Source organism: Nycticebus coucang, chromosome 8 (assembly GCF_027406575.1).
Source record: "Nycticebus coucang isolate mNycCou1 chromosome 8, mNycCou1.pri, whole genome shotgun sequence".
NCBI classification, from domain to species: domain Eukaryota; kingdom Metazoa; phylum Chordata; class Mammalia; order Primates; family Lorisidae; genus Nycticebus; species Nycticebus coucang.
Window position 1 is genome coordinate 9,787,609 of NC_069787.1, and position 18,888 is coordinate 9,806,496.

Genomic DNA, 18,888 nt, shown 5'->3' on the forward strand with positions numbered 1-18,888 from the left:
CCCGACCTCGGGTGGGCACCAAATTAGGACAAGCCAAGGCGGAGGAGGAGCCCTTCGTTTCTTCCGGTTCTGCTCCCCAATCCTTTCTCCGGCCCCGCCTACCCGCAGCCCTTGGGGCTCGGCTGGGCTACCCGCGGCGCCGAGATCTGGGCCGCCGAGCCCCACCCCCCACCCCCAGTCCCCGAATTCCCTAGTGTCCGCCGAGGCACACACCCGTACCCCGCCTCTCCAGTGGGCTGGCTTGAACGCTCCTCCCACCACAGTGGGCTCGTCCTCGCCGCCTCCCCACCCCCGCGTCAACTGAAGGAGGCTCGCCTATAGCCAGTTCCTGGGCGGTTGCTCCGACCGACCGGAACTCCCCGCCCCCTCCCGCGGCCCCGGGGCCGTAGGAGGCTGCAGTCAGGAGGTAGAGGGGGCGGGAGCGGCGTTAGTGTGTTCCCTAGAGGACGGGGACGCTGAAGGCGGGACATTGGGATGATCCCCGGGTGGGGCCAGCCCTTAAGCAGTCCCCCTTCTTCTGTGCCAGGCACTGAATTGGGCTCTTTGACGGGCATCATTTCTTAATCCTCAGCACATCCCAGGGAGGTAGGTACTTTTGTTATTCACGTTTTAGAGAGTCAGACTTTTTGTGTGGAAACACCCGGAGACTTCTTTTGTTCCCATTTTACAGATTGGAAAAAACGAGACTCGGAAAGGTTAAATAACATGTTCAGGGGCACATCAGTAGAGAATGGTAAAGCCTGGGCTTGAACTCAGGTCTGTCTGGCTTACCAGCCAACGTTCTGAACCATTGTTAGGGACATAAAAAGGGGGGAAAGGTGAGTGGGGTGAGGCAAGGTAAGGCTGGGAGGCACGGAGAATGTTGTAAGAATGAGGTATTTGGAACTCAGAGGTTTTGCAGGACCTAAGAGGAGGGGGACAGAAGGGAGAAGCATCAAAAGAGAACATAACGGTATACCATGGTGATTGGGGGTGTGGATTCGAGCCGACTAGGGTTCAAATTGCATCTCAGAAGCTTAGGCATGTACCCACCCTTACAGAGTCTCAGTTTCTTTCTCTATAAAAAGGGGATCACAGTGGCCCCTGCTTGTGGAGTTGGGTGAGGAATTCAATGATAAGCTGGTAAAATGCTGCGCCTAGCTTGGCAGACAGCAGGTGCCCTGTGCGTGGGAACTGGGCTGTCAGCTTTGTCAGTAAGAGTACTGATTCTTGGCTTCCTTGTTGAGGCTGTCCCTGGAGAGAAGAGACCTTTGGGATTTTCTCATGCCACTTTGTCTCCCACCAACGGCCCTCTCCTCTCCAGTTGCACAGAGTCCCATTTCCTCGGCCATGAGTGAGTTGAAGGACTGCCCGTTGCAGTTCCATGACTTCAAGTCTGTGGACCACCTGAAGGTCTGTCCCCGCTACACGGCAGTGCTGGCCCGCTCTGAGGATGATGGCGTTGGCATCGAGGAGCTGGACACCCTGCAGCTGGAGCTTGAGACCCTGCTCTCTTCCGCCAGCCGGCGCCTGCGTGTGCTTGAGGCTGAAACCCAGGTGATACCCCAAAGATGGGACGTCACCAAGGATGGACTGTGTTGAGTTATGGGTTGGGTCATTGAGTTAGCCCTGTCTGCTGAGACCTGTGGTACAGGGGCTTGTGGAGAGAGAGAGATCCAAACTGGCTTGTGTGACGCACGAGATACACAAGAACATGCATGATTCTCATAAATTGCAAAATTTACAATTCGCTTAGCTTGTATTGGCTCCTCCATCCGCCATTGTGTTCTGGGTACTGGTCATTAGAGAGAGGTAACTAGGACAGTTTTGGCCACCAGGGAGCTTGCCAACTAAAGGCAGAGGGTGGTTGGGCAAAAGCCTAGTGATAGGGTTAGAAGTACTGGAGAACTGGAATGGGGAGACCTGGATTTGAATCCTGACCTAAATATTTGCTACTGTTGCTGTTTGCTAGCTTATGTGACTTTAAGAAAGTTACTTCATATCTCTAAGTATCTGCAAAGTGGACTGAATAATAGGACCCACTTTAGAGCTTTGTGAGGATTAAAAGAATTTTTGTAGAGGCTCAAACCAATGACACTAAGTAAGCATTTCTAATGTTATTATTACTACTCTATTTTTATTCACTGCATAAACTTCCCTGAGCCCTGTGTGCCAGGTGCTATGCTAGATTCTGTGTAACAGAGATGGTTAAGATAAGCTTCCTGGTCTTTGGGTAGCTTACAGTCTACTTGAAGAGACAAGGTGTGCTGCACATCCCACTGTAGCCAAACAACACAGTTGGGTCTACAGTGGCAGCAAGAAATGCTAAAGACTTGTAGAAGAAGGGCGGCACCTGTGGCTCAGTCGGTAAGGTGCCGGCCCCATATACCGAGGGTGGTGGGTTCAAACCCGGCCCCGGCCTAACTGCAACCAAAAAATAGCCGGGCGTTGTGGCGGGCGCCTGTAGTCCCAGCTACTTGGGAGGCTGAGGCAAGAGAATCACTTAAGCCCAGGAGTTGGAGGTTGCTGTGAGCTGTGTGAGGCCACGGCACTCTACCGAGGGCCATAAAGTGAGACCCTGTCTCTACAAAAAAAAAAAAAAAAAAGACTTGTAGAAGAAGGAGATCCCATTTCAGCTGGATCTAAAAAGATAAATAGAATTAACTTATGGTCTCTGGGAATCCATGGAAGCTTTTTGAGAAGAGCTATAGGACAATAAGTTGCATTTTAGCATCTGAGACTCAGGGTAACCGATACAGAGAAAGCTTCCCAGTTGTGGTGACTTTTGAAATGAAAGTTTGCTGAGAGGCTGCTTGCCTTTGCCAAAAAAGTCACCACCAGCCTTTTTTCCCATGGCCAACACACACTGGGGTGGTCATTTATTTGATCCTCTACTAAACAGTATGTGACTGACATGAGTATACAAAAGTGAAACAGAGTACAAACAAGTGTATGGGATGATAAGTATATGAATAGATCCTAAGAGACAGAGATGCAGAAAAGGAGCTGAGTTTTGAAGGATCAGTAGGAGTTTGCTAAGTAAAAAGGGGATGGGGGGCAGTGCCTGTGGCTCAGTGAGTAGGGCGCTGGCCCCATATACTGAGGGTGGCGAGTTTGAACCCGGCCCCAGCCAAACTGCAACAACTACAAAATAAAAAGGCCAGGCATTGTGGCAGGTGCCTGTAGTCCCAGCTACTCGGGAGGCTGAGGCAAGAGAATCACCTAAGCCCAGGAGATGGAGGTTGCTGTGAGCTGTAATGCCACAATTCTCTACTGAGGGCGATGAAGTGCAAGTCTGTCTCTAAAAAAAGGGGGAAGGGAGGAAAGACCTTGGAGCCTCCTTGGCTTTTAGATCTTAATTTTTTTATTGGAGGAAGGAGTTGCCCTGTGTCTTACCTTCTCCTCCTCAGTGATAGTCTCTGTAAATTTCAGATCCTCACTGACTGGCAAGATAAAAAAGGTGACCGAAGATTCCTGAAGCTGGGTCGAGACCATGAACTTGGAGCTCCCCCCAAGCATGGGAAGCCCAAGAAGCCGAAGCTGGAAGGGAAGGCAGGACATGGGCCAGGCCCTGGCCCTGGGCGGCCCAAATCCAAAAACCTTCAGCCCAAGATCCAGGAATATGAATTCACTGATGACCCCATTGATGTGCCACGGATCCCCAAGAATGATGCCCCCAACAGGTTCTGGGCCAGAGAACATAGAGGGGAACATTGGGATTCTGGTGGTGGAGGCTCAGGGCCCGAGGGCCGAGGCTGGTGGGGCAGAGGGGTACCCAGTCAGGATCTGTTGCTTTTTGCAGGTTCTGGGCTTCGGTGGAGCCCTACTGTGCCGACATCACCAGTGAGGAGGTGCGCACACTAGAGGAGCTGCTGAAACCCCCAGAAGATGAGGCTGAACATTATAAGGTAGCTGCTCTGAGCCTTGCTAGATGTGGTGGAGAACAAGAGGGCTCAGAGGTGCCTCAGAATTAAAGATACCAATACACGTATCATCTTCCTTCTCCCACCCCACCCAGTTTCCCATCTGTTCCATCAGCCCAGCTAGGCTCAACCTCTTAGCTTACTCATTGTACTGACTCTCCTCTACCACAGCGAAACCGTCACCACATCCCCAAGGAAGTCTGCTCTTTCCCCCTCATCTCCATCCCCTCTGCTTTGGTTCAAGCTTTTATCAGCTTTTATCTAAACACCCTCTTTATTCTCTCCCTGCTCTTAGGCCTCTAGAAGTCTCTGGCTTCTCTTGTCCACAGGATCAAGTGTCTCTGTCCTTGGTGGCACAGCCCTAACACCTCTCCAGTTCCCTTGGCCACACCTGCCCTCACTGCTGCATTTACCGATCCCACCAAATACCTTGCCCTTACTTCAGACTCACCCAGGGTCGTTGCTAGTCTCTGGGCCGCAACGCAAGCTCTTCTCCCCTTGACAGACTTGACTCACCCTTTAAACCCCTGATCTCATGTAACTTTCACCAAAACACCTTTTCTGATTGTTTACCAGAAAGTTGATCTCTCCTTTGTGATGCCACAGCACTGTGATCTACCTCTTTCACTTCAGTTATCTAAATTTTTTAAAAATTTACTTGGAAAGTAGTCTGGGCATGGTGGCTCACACCTGTAGCCCCCTGGGAGGCAGGTGGATCACTTGAAGGTAGTAGTGAGCTATGATTGTACTACTGTGCAATCTGTGACAGAGTGAGATCTTGTCTCAAAAAGAAAGAGGGGCAGCACCTGTGGCTCAGTGGGTAGGGCGCCGGCCCCATACAAAAAGGGTGGCAGGTTTGAACCCGGCCTGGGCCAGCTAAACAACTGCAACAAAAAAAATAGCCAGCGGCTTGGCGCCTGTGGCTCAAGCGGCTAAGGCGCCAGCTACATACACCTGAGCTGGCGGGTTCAAATCCAGCCTGGGCCTGCCAAACAACAATGACAGCTGCAACCAAGAAGTTGCGGGGTGTTGTGGTGGGCAACTGTAGTCCTAGCTACTTGGGAGGTGGAGGAGAATCAATTGAGCCCAGAAGTTGGAGGTTGCTGTGAGCTGTGATGGCACGGCACTCTACCCAGGGCAACAGCTTTGAGACAGTTCTGTCTCAAAAAAAAAAAAAAAAAAAAGCTGGGCATTGTGGCGGGTGCCTGTAGTCCCAGGTACTTGGGAGGCTGAGGCAAGAAAACCGCTTGAGTCCAAGAGTTTGAGGTTGCTGTGAGTTTTGACGCCACGGCACTCTACTGAGGGCAACATAGTGAGACTTTGTCTCAAAAAAAAAAAAAAGGTAATTCCTTTAACTTTAACTTCCTTTTAAGGTGATAGTTTTGACTCAAGTCATGTATGTACAGAATTTTATACCTTACTATGTATTGGGAATTTTTCCATATGGGCTTCTGTGTGTGTTTTTATTTCTTTATGTGATTGTCTGCGTTAATACACCATGCATGTGGAGATTTTTTTTTTTTTTTCCTGATACAGAGTCCCACTCTGTCCCCAGGCTACAAAGCTGTGGTGTCAGCCTAGCTCACAGCAACCTCAAACTCCTGTGCTCATGCAGTTCTCCTGCCTTAGCCTCCCAAGCCTCCTGCCTGTTGGGACTACAGGCACCTGCTGCAATGCCCAGTTAATTTTTTCTGTTTTTAGTAGCGATGGGGTCTCACTCTTGCACAGGCTGGCCTCAAACTTCTGAGTACTGCCTCGGACTCCCAGAGCGCTAAGATTACAGGAATGAGCCACTTCACCCAGTCTGCCTGTAGAGATTTTATCTCCTTTATCCCTTCTAAAATGTACCTGACGTCATCCTTAACCTTGGACTAGGGACTGGGGAGACAGATTAATGAATGAGGGAATGAAGAAAAACTTATTGGCAATGCCCAGGTACACATGTCCCCCTGCACTCCAGGCATGGCCAGCCATTGTTTGCCTGCTGGGAGCCAGGTGCCATCTCTTCCACAGATCCCACCTCTGGGGAAGCACTACTCCCAGCGCTGGGCCCAGGAGGATCTGCTGGAGGAGCAGAAGGATGGGGCCCGGGCAGCGGCTGTGGCTGACAAGAAGAAAGGCCTCATGGGGCCACTGACTGAACTAGACACTAAAGGTAGGGGCCTCACCTCCCTGCCCACCCCAGGCCAGTCTTTAAATTCTTGGAACTTCTGCCCACCTACCATTCTCTTCTCTGTCTGCTACAGATGTAGATGCCCTGCTGAAGAAGTCTGAGGCCCAGCATGAGCAGCCAGAAGATGGGTGCCCCTTTGGTGCCCTGACACAGCGCCTCCTGCAGGCCCTTGTGGAGGTGAGCACCCCAACCCAAAACAGGAATCACATTTACTTTGTGTTTATTTTTTATCGAAATATATCATACATTTAGAAAAGTTCACAGATCGTAAATATACAACTTGTTAACTTTTAACAAGTGAGCTTGTATTACCAGCCAGGAGATCACAAAGTGAAAGATTACCGCATCCGAGAAGCCACCCTCATGCCCTTCCCAGGCTCTAACCTCTCCAAAATTAGCCACTACTCCAGTTATTTTTGCTGAGCATTGGCTCAGGGCTGAGCCCTGTGTAGGGGCTTTGCACACATCCTGTCCCTGGAGGGTGGGACACTGGTTAGCCCTGTGCTACAGATGAGAAGGTTGAAGCTCAGAAAATGGAGCTCTTTGCTTGAGGTCACACAGCTAATAAATAGAGGCAGTATTCAAACCCCACTTTAGGACGCCTGTCTTTATACCTACTGGCTGACCTTAGACACACCCCTTTACCTCAGTTTTCTTTTCTGGCTCAGACATAATAATTTATTTCTCTTTTCATATATTAGTCTGGGGCATGTGTTCCAGGTTGACTAAAGTAGGGGTAGGAGGAGGTCTCTGCCTTATACTAGAAGACGGGGACCTTAGCCAGTGGTGGCTTTACACTCTGCACAAGGTCATTCTGGGCAAGATTGCCACTCTAATTCCCCAGAGTAAGAGCAAGGAATATGTGAAGGAAGCTTTTTGGGCTGTGACTGTCTATGGCTCTTATCCTTCTAATCACCTTCCTCTAGAGAGAATTTGTCCATACTTGTCCATACCTGACCTCAGAGAGCCTGGTAAATAGAGTGTAGTGAGGTAGACACAGCCCAGCTACTGTGGAAGAAAGGTGAGCGTGCTGCTTGGACAGGGGGTAGCCTCTGCCGCACATGCTTAGCACAGTGCCTGGTGCATTGCAGATGCTTCATAAACCTCAGCTGTTCTCATCACCATTGTTGAGTGTGACCATTGCTCTGCTGTGCTCCTTTCTTTTGATATCAGTACAAAGAGAAAAGATATTTCTAGAACGATCAAAGCTATTTGGTTTAGTTTGGGAAGGCTTCCCAGAGGGGCTTGGGTAGTAAAGACAAAAAGATATTTCTGGTCTGCTAAGACTGTACTGGTCAGGTGTGGTGCCTCATGCCTATAATCCTAACACTCTGGGAGGCTGAGGCTGGTAGCTCGCTTGAGACCAGCCTGAGCAAGGATGAGACCCTGTTTCTACTGACAACAGAAAACTAGCCAGGCAGCCAGGCATGATCACAGCTCATGCCTGTGATCTTAGCACTTAGGAGGCCAAGGCAGTGGATTGCCTGAGCTCACGGGTTTGAGACCAGCCTCAGCAAGAGGGAGACCTTGTCTTGAAAAAAATGTAGGGTGTTGTGGCAGGTGCCTGTAGTCCCAGCTATTTGGGAGGCTGAGTCAAGAGACACACTTGAACCCAAGAGTTTGAGGTTGCTCTGAGCTACGATGCCATGGCACTCTATCCAGGGTGACAAAGTGAAACTCTGGGGGAAAAAAAAAGACTGTTCATACTGGTGAAAGATGAGCAGGAGAATGGGAATACTACAGCAACTGTTTCTTTCCACCCCATTTCTTTGAACTTCTAGGAAAATATTATTTCCCCTATGGAAGATTCTCCCATTCCTGACATGTCTGGAAAAGAATCGGGGGCTGACGGGGCGAGCACCTCTCCCCGCAATCAGAACAAGCCCTTCAGGTGAGTGGTGTCCTAGCCACACCTGATTGTCTGGCCCCCAGCTTCTGTCAGCTTCAGTCCATCTTGACATGGGAAGGTCTGTACTAACAAAGAGGCTGAGGGCAGCTTGGCAAAGCGCAGTTGAAGTCTCAAGTGTGCTGTTGGCCCAGCATTTCTGCATACACAGACTCAGCACAGGGGTGTTGTCACAGTACTGTTCTTACTGTGAATAACCTAAATGTCAAACTGAAGGAGACTGGTTGGCTAAATTGGGGTAATTCCATGTAATGAAATAACTTGGGGCTATTAATCATTTTACAAGAAATATGATTGACATGAAAAGATGTAAATAACAGAATGCCAGATGTTAGTTGTAGCACAGTATAGACATTATGGTCTTACTTTCACTTAAAATGTATTTAAATTTGTACACATAGGAGAGAAAACCTGGAACAAAGTTTGGAAAACATAAATAATATATTACAAAATTATAGTAGCATATCACAAAATGATAGTGATTCTCTGTGGGTTGTTAGCATTATGGGTTTTTCTATATTTTTTGGACAATGGATAATTGGTTGTTTTTAAAAAACAGAGCAGATATGTCTGTCTGTCATTGCTTTTTTGTCTAGATAGATGGGGTCGGGTGCCCAAAGGGAAAGATTAGTGTTCACTAACCTTGGGAAACCCTGGGAAGCTCTGAGGTGGCCCCCCAAAGCTGGCCTGCCTTTCCTGCAGCGTGCCGCATACTAAGTCCCTGGAGAGCCGCATCAAGGAGGAGCTGATTGCCCAGGGCCTTTTGGAGTCTGAGGATCGCCCTGCAGAGGATTCAGAGGATGAGGTCCTTGCTGAGCTGCGTAAACGGCAGGCCGAGCTGAAGGCCCTGAGTGCCCACAACCGCACCAAGAAACATGATCTCCTGAGGTGACTGAGCAGGATGTATTGTCCAGGGGCTGGTCAAGGAGGCCGTCTCACAGCTGGTCACCTTCCAGATGCTTTGTAACAGGCTTGCAAACCTAGCTAGGCCTCTAAATCACCTGAAGAGTCTTGAAAAAGTATCAGTCCGCAACCCACTGGTTATGTGTCAGATAGATTTATTTATTTATTTTTTTTGAGACAGAGTCTCACTCTGTCACCCTAGATAGAGTGCTATGGCATCATAGCTCACAGCAACCTCAGACTCAATGGGGTTGAACAATCCTCTTACCTTAGCCTCCTGAGTAGCTGGGACCACAGTTGTCTGCCATGATGCCTGCCTAATTTTTTTCCATTTTTAGTAGAGACTGGGTCTCATTCTTGCTCAGGCTGGTCTCAAACTCCTGAGTTCAAGCAGTCCCCCTGCCCTAGAGTGCTAGGATTGCAGGTGTGAGTCACCTCACCCTGCCAGTATCTGACAGATTTTGATTCCAAGACTAAAGCACCTATGATTGATTTGATTTGATTTTTTAACTGTGGTGAAAAAAACATAAAATTTATCCTCTTAACCATGGTTTTTTTTTTTTTTTTTTTTTTTTTTTTGTAGAGACAGAGTCTCACTTTATGGCCCTCGGTAGAGTGCCGTGGCCTCACACAGCTCACAGCAACCTCCAACTCCTGGGCTTAAGCGATTCTCTTGCCTCAGCCTCCCGAGTAGCTGGGACTACAGGCGCCCGCCACAACGCCCGGCTATTTTTAACCATGGTTTTTTAAAATTTATTTATTTTATTTTTTTTTGTAGAGACAGAGTCTCACTTTATTGCCCTCGGTAGAGTGCCGTGGCGTCACACAGCTCTCAGCAACCTCCAAATCCTGGGCTTAGGCAATTTTCTTGCCTCAGCCTCCCAAGTAGCTGGGACTACAGGCGCCTGCCACAACGCCCGGCTATTTTTTGGTTGCAGTTTGGCCAGGGCCAGGTTTGAACCTGCCACCCTTGGTATATGGGGCCGGCGCCCTACCCACTGAGCCATAGGCACTGCCTTTGTTTTTTTTGTTGTTGTTGTTGAGGCAGAGTCTCACTTTGTCACCCTCCATAAAGTGCTATGGCTTCACAGCTCACAGCAACCTCCAGCTCTTAGGCTTAGGTGATTCTCTTACCTCAGCCTCCCAAGTAGCTGGGACCATAGGAGCCCGACACAGTGCCTGTCTATTTTTTGTTGAAGTTTGGCTGGGGCCGGTTTTGAACCCACCACCCTTGGTATATGGGGCCAGTGCCCTACTCACTGAGCCACAGGCGCTCCCTTTTTTTTTTTTTTTTTGAGACAGAGTCTCACTTCGTTACCCTTTGTAGAGTGCTGTGATGTCTTACCTCGTAGTAACCTCAAACTCTTGGGTTCAACTGATCCTCTTTTTTTTTTTTTTAAGAGACAGAGTCTCACCTTGTTGCCCTAGGTAGAGTGCCGTGGTGTCACAGCTCACAGCAACCTCCAGCTCTTGGGCTTAGGTGATCCTCTTGCTTCAGCCTCCAAAGTAGCTGGGACTATAGGTGCCCACCACAATGCCTGGCTATTTTTTAGAGATGGGGGTCTCGCTCTGACTCAGGCTGGTCTTGAACCTGTGAACTCAGGAAATCTACCCACCTTAGCCTCCCAAGTGCTGGGATTACAGGTGTGAGCCACAGCGCCCATCTCTTAACCATTTTTTTTTATTTTTTGGAGACAGGGTCTCATTGTGTCACCCTTGGTAGAGTGCCAGTGGCATCACAGCTCACAGCAACCTCTAACTCCTGGGCTTAAGCTATTCTCTTGCCTCAGCCTCCCAAGTGGCTGGGACTACAGGTGCCCGCCACAATGCCTGGCTATTTTTTTTTTTTATCATTATAGTTGTCGTTTTAGCAGGCCTGGGCCAGGTTCGAACCTGCCAGTCCTGGTGTATGTGGCCTGCACCCTAACCACTGAGCTATGTTGCTGAGCCTCCTTAACCATTTTTTTAATGATTCTCCAAGTCTGACATCTCTTAACCATTTTTAAGTATACAGTTTATTAGTATTAATTATATTCACATTATTGTGTGATTTATTTTATTTTATTTACTTTATTTTTTTTTTTTGAAACAGCCTCAAGCTGTCGCCCTGGGTAGAGTGCTGTGGCATCACAGCTCATAGCAACCTCCAACTCCTGGGCTCAAGTGATTCTTCTGCCTCCACCTCCCAAGTAGCTGGGACTACAGGCACCCACCACAACACCCAGCTATTTTTTTTTTTTTTTTTGGTTGCAGCCATCATTGTTGTTTGGCAGGCCTGGGCTGGATTCCAACCCGCCAGCTCAGGTGTATGTGGCTGGCACCTTAGCCGCTTGAGCCACAGGCGCCGAACCTGTGTGATTTATTTTTAAGTCTTTTGTTCATGGTTAATTTTCTTCTTCTCCCAAAGTTTTATTATGAAATATTTCTTCTTTTTTTTTTATGAGACAAAAAAAAAAAAGTAGAGGTGTCCTACTTTGTCGCCTTTAGAGACAGAGTCCTACTTTGTCACCCTGGGTAGAGTGCTCTGGCGTCACAGCTCACAGCAACCTGCAGCTCTTGAGCTTAGGTGATTCTCTTGCCTCAGCCTCCTGAGTAGCTGGGACTACAGGCACCCGCCACAATGCCTGGCTATTTTTTGTTGTAATTTGGCCGGGGCCAAGTTCTAAACACCACCCTCGGTATATGGGGCTGGCACCCTACCCACTGAGCCAGAGGCATCACCCGATTATTATGAAACATTTCATCCACAGAAAATCTGTATCTAGGCATTGCGGAGCTATAGTCCTAGCTACTTGGGAGGCTGAGACCAAAGGATTGCTCAAGCCCAAGAGTTTGAGATTGCTGTGAGCTATGATGACACTACAGCCCTTTACCCAGGGCAACAGAGTGAGACTCTGTCTCAAAAAAAAAAAAAAAAAAAAAAAAGGCTGGGTGGTGCCTGTGGCTCAAGGAGTAGGGCGCCGGTCCCATATGCCAGAGGTGGCGGGTTCAAACCCAGCCCCGGCCAAAAACCACAAAAAAAAAAAAAAAAGGCAACAAACCCATGTAGTTCAGTGGGTAGTGCGCCAGCCACATGCATGGAGGCTTGTGAGTTCAAGCCCGGCCTGGGCCTGTTAGACAACAATGATAAATGCAGGGCAGCACCTGTGGCTCAGTGAGTAAGGTGCTGGCTCCATATACCAAGGATTGAGGATTCAAACCTGGCCCCAGCCAAACTGCAACAAAAAAAATAGCAGGGCGTTGTAGCAGGTGCCTGTAGTCCCAGCTACTCGGGAGGCTAAGGCAAGAGAATCTCCTAGGCCCAAGAGCTGGAGGTTGCTGTGAGCTATGATGCTACGGCACTCTACCAAGGGCGACAGAGTGAGACTCTGTCTCTAAAAAAAAAAACAATGACATCTGCAACCAAAAAATAGCTGGGGGTTGTGGTGGGCACCTGTAGTCCCAGCCACTTGGGAGGCTGAGGCAAGAGAGTCACTTAAACCCAATGTTGGGGGTTGCTGTGAGCTGTGATGCCATGGTACTTTACCAAGGGTGACATAGTGAGGCTCTGTCTCAAAAAAAAAAAAAAAATTAGCAATAATAGCTAATAATAAAATAGAAACATTATAACAATATACTATAATAAAAGTTTTCTGCATGTGGTTTTTCTCAAAATATGGTAATATTTTGGCCCTGTGGTTGGTAATGGATAACTGAAGTCACAGAAAGTGAACCTGTGGATAAGGAGAGACAACTGTATATGTTTTTTTTTTGTTTGTTTTTTGAGACAGAGCCTCAAGCTGTCACCCTGGGTAGAGTGCCATGGCATCACAGCTCACAGCAACCTCAAATTCCTGGGCTCAAGTGATTCTCTTGCCTCCACCTCCCAAGTAGCTGGGACTACAGGCGCCTGCCACAATGCCCAGCTATTTTTTGGTTGTAGTTGTCATTGTTGTTTGGCGGGCCTGGGCTGGATTCGAACCCGCCAGCTCAGGTGTATGTGGCTGGTGCCTTAGCCGCTTGAGCTACAGGCTGAGCCGACTGTATATGTTTTTAAGGTATTTTTATTTTTTTTTTGTAGAGACAGAGTCTCACTTTATGGCCCTCGGTAGAGTGCTGTGGCCTCACACAGCTCACAGCAACCTCCAACTCCTGGGCTTAAGCGATTCTCTTGCCTCAGCCTCCCGAGTAGTTGGGACTACAGGCACCCGCCACAACGCCCGGCTATTTTTTTTTTTTTTTTTTTTGGTTTTTTTGGCCGGGGCTGGGTTTGAACCCGCCACCTCTGGCATATGGGACCGGCACCCTACTCCTTGAGCCACAGGCGCCACCCATCGCCCGGCTATTTTTTGGTTGCAGTTTGGCCGGGGCCGAGTTTGAACCCGCCACCCTCGGTATATGGGGCCGGCGCCTTACCGACTGAGCCACAGGCGCCACCCTTAAGGTATTTTTTTGAAACAGAATCTCACTCTATTGCCCTGTGTAGAATAATACCATGGCATCATTGTAGCTCACACCAATCTCAAAACTCTTGGGCTCAATCCTCCTGCCTCAACCTCCTGAGTAGCTGGGACTACAGGCACCCACTCCAATGCCCAGCTAGTGTTTTCCTATTTTTAGTAGAGACAGGGTCTTGCTCTTGCTCAGGCTAGTCTGGAACTCCCATGCTCAAGGGATCCACCCATCTTGGCCTACCATATGCTAAGATTATAGGCATGAGTCGTCATGCCTAGCCAAGGCTTTATTTTTTTATTTTTTATTTTTGCAGTTTTGGCCGGGGCTGGGTTTGAACCTGCCACCTCTGACATATGGGACCAGCGCCCTACTCCTTTGAGCCACAGGCACTGCCCAGGCTTTTTTTTTTTTAAAGAGACAAGGTCTTGGGCAGGTGCAGTGGCTCACACCTATAATTCTAGCACTCTGGGAGGCTGAGGCCAGTGGATGGCCTGAGCTCATAGGTTCGAGACCAGACTGAGCCCGAGTGAGACCTCATCTCTAAAACTAGCAGGGCGTTGTGCCTGTAGTCCCAGATACTTGGGAGGCTGAGGCAAAAGGATAGCTTAAGACCAAGAGTTTGAGGTTGCTGTGAGTTATGACACCCCAGCACTCTACCAAGGGCAAAAAAGTGAGATTCTGTCTCCAAAAAAAAAAAAGAGACAAGGTCTTGTTCTGTTGGCTAGGCTTACCTTGAACTCCTAGGCCCAAGGAATCCTCCCACCTTAGCCTCTTGAGTAGCCTCTTAGCTCTTAGCTGGGACTCCAAGCATGCATTATAAATTTATTAGAGCAGTTTTAAGTTCAGAAGAAAATTGGGAAGAAGATCGATGCAGAAATTTTCCACGTACCCTTTATCCCTACAGGTGCATAGCCTTCCCCATTATCAACATGAATTATTATTTTGAAAGAACTTAAAGGCTGGTCTGAAGGTAGTGAGTTATCTCACTTGATTGTTCAGTCAGTTACAGATTAAACTCCTATTCTTTCCCCCTTTCCCACTACTATACTTGACTAGTCTTAAAAAAAAAACAAACAGGGGTGGCACCTGTGGCTCAGTCGGTAAGGTGCCGGCCCCATATACTGAGGGTGGCGGGTTCAAATCTGGCCCCGGCCAAACTGCAACAAAAAATAGCCGGGCGTTGTGGCGGGCGCCTGTAGTCCCAGCTACTGGGGAGGCTGAGGCAAGAGAATCGCCTAAGCCCAGGAGTTGGAGGTTGCTGTGAGCTGTGTGAGGCCATGACACTCTACCAAGGGCGGTAAAGTCAGACTATCTCTACCAAAAAAACAAACAAACAAACAATAGGGCGGCGCCTGTGGCTCAAGGAGTAGGGCTCCAGCCCCATATACCGGAGGTGGTGGGTTCAAACCCGGCCCTGACCAAAAATTGCAAAAAAAAAAAAGAAACAAAGAATGAACTTAAAATAGTGCCATATAAATGTGGTTCAGTAACTGCTTTTTGGTCATGATCATATGAAACAGTCTACAGGAGTGCCAGCCTCGGATGGTGGGTTGGCTCAGTTTGGGAAAAGAGGGCCCACACTGTGGACATGGGCTGACTATAGCACTTGTACCCACAGGCTGGCAAAGGAGGAGGTAAGTCGGCAGGAGCTGAGGCAGCGGGTCCGCATGGCAGACAATGAGGTCATGGACGCCTTTCGCAAGATCATGGCTGCCCGGCAGAAGAAGCGTACTCCCACCAAGAAGGAGAAGGACCAGGCCTGGAAGACTCTGAAGGAGCGTGAGAGCATCCTGAAGCTGCTGGATGGATAACCTTCACCCCTGCCTTCCTTGGCCTGGGGGGGAGGCTCGCTTCCTTCTTTGGGCACCGGAAGCTTTGGCCTATGGCAGCCTGTCAAATAGTGACAGTCTCTAGAGGACTGTGGCCCTCCCCTGAGGTCTTTTGGCCCAGCTCTGTATAGCCAGGACACAGGAAGCCCTGCTGGGCTGGCCTGGGGCCCAATCTATGCTTGGTTCCCCATTTGAGGGGGGGCTTCATTTCTGGGTTTTCTTGCCCTCTTTACCACCCCCCTCTTCCTCAAACTCCCCTCCCCATACACCTCTCTCCCCCTCAAGGACTTCTCCCTTGTGGTTTTGTAAAGTACAAACTTAAGAATAAAGTGACAGCTGTGGTTTTTTTAAAAAAAAGCATCTAGTCTTTGAATGTCTGTTGTGGGGTAGTAAGGAACTGGTGTGGGTGGCAGGGGTTCAGCAGGGCACACTTGAGGGCTCTAAGCTTGTGGCCACTGAGCCATGGCATTCATTTAGGTAGAACCTTCTGAGCACCTCTTTTTGAGTGTATTTGAGGCCACAGGCAACAGAATACCCCAGCCCAAAGTGGATTACCAATAAGACATGTGGACTGGGGGCTTGGTGGTACTAGGGTAGGGTGGCTTTCAGAGTTGGCCAATCTAACAATTCAACAAGGTCATGGAGAATCTAGATTCTAGGCTGGGCACAGTGGCTCATACCTGCAATCCTAGCACTCTTGAGAGGCTAAGACGGGTGGATTGTGTGAGCTCAGGAGTTCCAGACCAGACCAGCCTGAGCTAGAGCCAGACCCCATCTCTCTACTAAAAAAAAAATCTAGGCTCAGGGTGGCACCTGTGGCTCAGAGGAATAGGCGCCAGCCCCATATGCCGGAGGTGGCGGGTTCAAACCCAGCCCTGGCCAAAAAATACAAAAAAAAAAATCTAGGCTCGGTGCCCATAGCACAGTGGTTAGCCACATACACTGAGGCTGGCAGGTTCAAACCCAGCCCAGGCCAGCTAAACAACAATGACAACTGCAACAAAAAAGTAGCCAGGCATTGTGGTGGGTGCCTGTAGTCCCCAGCTACTTGTGAGGCCGAGGCAAGAGAATCACTTAAGCCCAAGAGTTTGAGGTTGCTGTGAGCTGTAAGCCACAGCATTCTACTGAGGGCAACATAGACTGTCTCAAAATAAATAAATACATACATACATAATTAAAAAAAATCTAGCTGGTGGGCAGCACCTGTGGCTCAAAGGGTAGGGTGCTGGCCCCATATGCCGGAGGTGGTGGGTTCAAACCCAGCCCTGGCCAAAAACTTAAAAAAAAAAAAAAAAAAGGAATCTAGCTGGGCATTGTGGCAGGTACCTATAGTCTCAGCTACTTGGGAGGCTGAGGCAGGAGGATCACTTGAGCCCAAGAATTTGAGGTTGCTATGAGCTAGGATGTCACAGTCCTCTACCGAGAGTGACTAATACTCCACCTCAAAAAAAGCTAGATTCTTCAGGTGTCTCCACAGTGTTAGCTTCTGCCTAAGGGAGGTTCCCCTTGGCTGTGAGGTGGTGAGCAGTAACAGTTGAGGCAAAGTGCTTCCTTGTTGATGTCCAGCAAGGAAAGAGCAGAAGCCACCTGGCTTCCATGACCCACCCATAAGAGCAAAAAATCCTTTCCCAGATACCCTTAATGTTTCAGTGGCTCAGACTCAATCTCACATGCCTATTCCTGCAACAGTCACTGAGGCAAAGGATGAACCCTACAAAGCCCAAGGCAGTGGGGAGAGGGTATAGAGCCCAACTTAAGATCTGAGTAGGAAACAGACGGGAATGCTGGATAGGTCACCAACAGCGTCCCTTCCACAGTCTGAGCAGGATGCTAGGCCTGAGGGAGACAGATGGGTGAATATGCTCTTGTCCCTGCCTCAAGTTGTTCCCAGACTGGTCTGAAAGAGTCAGGGAATAACTTGTAATTTACTGTGGGAGGGTTGAGGTCCACACAGTGAAGAAGGGAGGGGGGAGGTTCCCTGAGGAAATGACCAATGAACTGCGCCATGAAGAAGGTTGATGACTCCCCCTGAATGGTTTAGGTGGGGGAAAAAAAACGGCAAGGATAACCAACTTTCCTGTATACCCAGAACCCCTCTTTCTGTTGAAGAAATGTCCCTTCCAGGGCGGTGCCTGTGGCTCAGTGGGTAGGGCGCCGGCCCCACATACTGAGGGTGGCGGGTTCAAATTCAGCCCCGGCCAAACTATAACAACAACAACAAAAATAGCCAGGCGTTGTGGTGGGTGCCTGTAGTCCCAGCTACTCGGGAGGGTGAGGCAAGAGAATCGCCTAAGCCCAGGAGTTAGAGGTTGCTGTGAGCTGTGATGCCATAGCACTCAACGAGGGGGATAAAGTGAGACTCTGTCTCTACAAAAAAAAAAAGAAATGTCCCTTCTGCATCACGGGTCTGTCAAACTAGGGTGGACACCAGGTGTCATACCAGGTTGGCCAGTCAAGTTCCCCATCCCTCGAGCTACAATGACTGTTCCAAGAAGTAGGCATGTGAACCAATCTGGGCTACTCAGGAGGCCTTCCAGAAGATTGTTCTGTGGATACTGAGAGGACAGTTTCAGTTCCTTTTGGATCATAAGCCGACTGTAAGCTCAGACTACTCCGCGACCTGTTTTCATGATGTGGAAGCCCCTGGCTGAGACTAAAGCCACCTCAGAGAAGCAGAGCCAGGAGATGGAGGAGCCCTGGATCCAGCTATGCTTGAAGCCACTGGATCTTCCCTGGGACTTCTTCTTTTTTTTTTTTTTTTTTTGTAGAGACAGAGTCTCACTTTATTGCCCTCGGTAGAGTGCCGTGGCGTCACACAGCTCACAGCAACCTCCAACCCCCCGGGCCCAAGCGATTCTCCTGCCTCAGCCTCCCAAGCAGCTGGGACTACAGGCGTCCGCCACAACGTCCGGCTATTTTTTTGTTGCAGTTTGGCCGGGGCTGGGTTTGAACCCATCAGCCTCGGTATATGGGGCTGGTGCCCTACTCACTGAGCCATAGGCGCCACCCTTCATGCGTGTTTTTATTTTCTTGCAATGACCATTTACTACTTGTTTAGTAGAAATATTTTATTTTATTTATTTATTTATTTATTTTTTTTTTGTAGAGACAGAGTCTCACTGTACCACCCTCGGTACAGTGCCGTGGCGTCACACGTGGCTCACAGCAACCTCCAGCTCTTGGGCTTATGTGATTCTCTTGCCTCAGCCTCCCGAGCAGCTGGGACTACAGGCGCCCGCCACAACGCCCGGCTATTTTTGTTGTTGTTGTTGTTGTTGCAGTTTGGCCGGGGCTGGGCTTGAACCCGCCACCCTCGGTATATGGGGCTGGCGCCCTACTCACTGAGCCACAGGTGCTGCCCTATTTTAAAAAGAAAGATAATAGCCTGGGCATAGTGGCTAATGCCTGTAATCCTAGCACTATGGGAGGCCAAGACGGGTCATGAGTTCAAGACCAGTCTGAGCAAAAGTGAGACCGTCTCTACTAAAAATAGAAAAACTGCCTAGTTTCTAGCAAGATGATCTCTTAAGCCCAAGGTTGCTGTGAGCTATAATGCCACAGCACTCTCTCTACCCAGGACAACAGCTTGAGACATAAAAGAAAGAAAGAAAAGATGGAAGGCGGCGCCTGTGGCTCAGTCGGTAAGGCGCCGGCCCCATATACTGAGGGTGGCGGGTTCAAACCCGGCCTCGGCTGAACTGCAACCAAAAAATAGCTGGGCGTTGTGGCGGGCGCCTGTAG

The 18,888-nt window shown here is 49.2% G+C and overlaps 1 protein-coding gene across 3 annotated transcripts; it reads left to right on the forward strand.

Moving 5' to 3' along the window:
• The first annotated feature begins 164 nt into the window (after window positions 1-164).
• On the forward strand, window positions 165-15,494 carry TADA3 (transcriptional adaptor 3). Of its 3 annotated transcripts, XM_053598776.1 has the most exons (10): window positions 166-406; window positions 527-585; window positions 1,304-1,536; window positions 3,412-3,662; window positions 3,782-3,887; window positions 5,916-6,057; window positions 6,149-6,252; window positions 7,857-7,966; window positions 8,684-8,869; window positions 14,937-15,494. In XM_053598776.1, the coding sequence occupies exons 3-10, from the start codon at window positions 1,330-1,332 to the stop codon at window positions 15,127-15,129; spliced, it is 1,299 nt and encodes a 432-aa protein (XP_053454751.1). In that variant the 5' UTR covers window positions 166-406; window positions 527-585; window positions 1,304-1,329; the 3' UTR covers window positions 15,130-15,494. The 3 variants fall into 3 exon arrangements, with proteins under 3 accessions (XP_053454752.1, XP_053454751.1, XP_053454753.1); XM_053598777.1 differs by lacking the exon at window positions 527-585 and having other exon boundaries at window positions 165-406; XM_053598778.1 differs by lacking the exons at window positions 166-406; window positions 527-585 and having other exon boundaries at window positions 1,300-1,536.
• The last annotated feature ends 3,394 nt before the right edge of the window (window positions 15,495-18,888 follow it).